The following is a 1,726-nucleotide window of genomic DNA, read 5'->3' as shown; positions in this document are numbered from 1 at the left end:
GTAATCTGACCCAGCGCTGCATATTGTACTGTAAATATAATTATTATACATTTATTTACAGGTTGCTGCTGTTCATATGAGTGGAAAAACAAAGCGAACTTTAAGCGTCTGTGAAATCTGGCGCCAACGGGGACAAAGAGTGGGCGTACGTAAAGTTTAAATGTTTTACGTTCCGCCTTTTCATTGGTTACAATAAAGTAACGCCTTTGGAGTTCCAGCCAATTGTAGAGAAGAGTGTTGGATAATGAGCGTCAGGGGGAGGGACTCAGGGAGTGGGTCGCGATTGGACCAATAAGACACCAGCATCTATGAAGGAGGGGGCGTGGCTTATCTGCGGAGGGTCGGGCGCGAGCGAACATGGAGGTTTAGTTATCGTGTAATATCTCCAGAAGGAAGAAGCCGTTGAAGATAGTTTTCCCCCTTTGTTCCGTTAAGTGGTTGTGTTCAGCTCCAACATGGACATGAAGAAGAGGATTAGTTTGGAGCTGCGGAGCAGGAACCCCAAGGAGGTGAGTTACTACAACACTTGAATTTATTTATTTAACCGCAAGGACCCGGCGGAGGATGCTGGGAACATTCAGCGGGGAGCCGCCGCGGCGTCGGCAGACGTCGCATTCTCTGCCGACATTTTGACCCAGAAAACTACTTCTTCACCGCGGCTTCAACATGGAGGAAACGGTTCCTCCGGCTGTTCTCGGAGGAACCCGCCGCGGGCAGCCTCTCTCTCTTTCTCTCTCTCTCTTTCCGCCCGCTCGTGTGTGTGTGGGTGGGGGGGGGGAGGGGGTGGGGGGGACTCGGGGTCTCCCCGGAGCCTTGACTCCCTCCTGCAGCTAGCACACGAGCTAACGGCTAACCCGAGGAGCGCGAGCGGTTGTGGCTAGAAGGGATACAGCTATGGCCGGAAATTACGCAAAATCTAGGAAAATAATAATAATAATAATAATAATACTTTAACCCAGAAAACGGGTTTTGCTAGCGCTAAAACGCACCAGACTCCATTTAAAAAAACAGGACTTTTAGCGTGAATAGAGCCAACATATTTTCACATGTAAATTGGATAAACTGTGTTTATTTCAACCAAAACTAGAGTTGTGATGGTTGGGAAAGTGGAAAGACGACCCAAAACGGCTTTTCATAGTTTAAATTAGTTTCTGTCCACTTTGAATTAAGTGTGTTTTACGATGCTAAAATCACTGATTATTTACATGGAGTCTGGTGGGTTTTAGCGAACGCAATTCCACGGATGTTTTTTATGTTTAAAAAATGCATCTAACTCTTTAACAGAACGGATAAACGGCCGAAAATTATGCAAAATCTAGGCTAATATTATTATAATATTTTAATACTTTAACCCAGGAAACGCGTGTTCGTTCCTCGGGAGTGTTTTAATACAAACTACGATTATTTTTTTTCCTGAACTTTGGTGCCTAAAACTTATAGTGACGACGATCAATGATCACCACATTTCTCTCTCGTATTGCTCCTCATAACCACTATAAAACTGTCCAAAAAAATCGAACCCAAAGTCCAATTATTATGGACGTTATGTGACCGTAAGCGTTTCTGCTTCATTAATGCCTATTTGTAAGGAAAAAGGCGTAACATGGTGACGCTTAACGTCCCATAACATCCATAATAATTCGATTTTTTGACAGTTTTCAGTGGTTATGAGGAGCAATATGAGGGAGAAATTTGGTGATTATTGATCATTGTTTAGGTACATTAA

At 43.9% G+C, this 1,726-nt stretch overlaps 1 protein-coding gene across 1 annotated transcript in view; it reads left to right on the top strand.

Annotated features, from left to right (window-relative positions):
* The first annotated feature begins 325 nt into the window (after positions 1-325).
* Positions 326-1,726, top strand: part of LOC114551537 (acidic leucine-rich nuclear phosphoprotein 32 family member E-like) — a 17,985-nt gene continuing 16,584 nt past the window's right edge. Inside the window, exon 1 of the mRNA XM_028572561.1 lies at positions 326-509. Within this exon, the coding sequence (XP_028428362.1) occupies positions 456-509 (54 nt within the window). The 5' untranslated portion in view covers positions 326-455. The remainder of the gene's footprint in view (positions 510-1,726) is intronic.

Source organism: Perca flavescens, unplaced genomic scaffold (genome assembly GCF_004354835.1).
Source record: "Perca flavescens isolate YP-PL-M2 unplaced genomic scaffold, PFLA_1.0 EPR50_1.1_unplaced_scaf_14, whole genome shotgun sequence".
NCBI lineage: Eukaryota > Metazoa > Chordata > Actinopteri > Perciformes > Percidae > Perca > Perca flavescens.
This window is presented reverse-complemented; position numbering and strand designations above follow the sequence as displayed.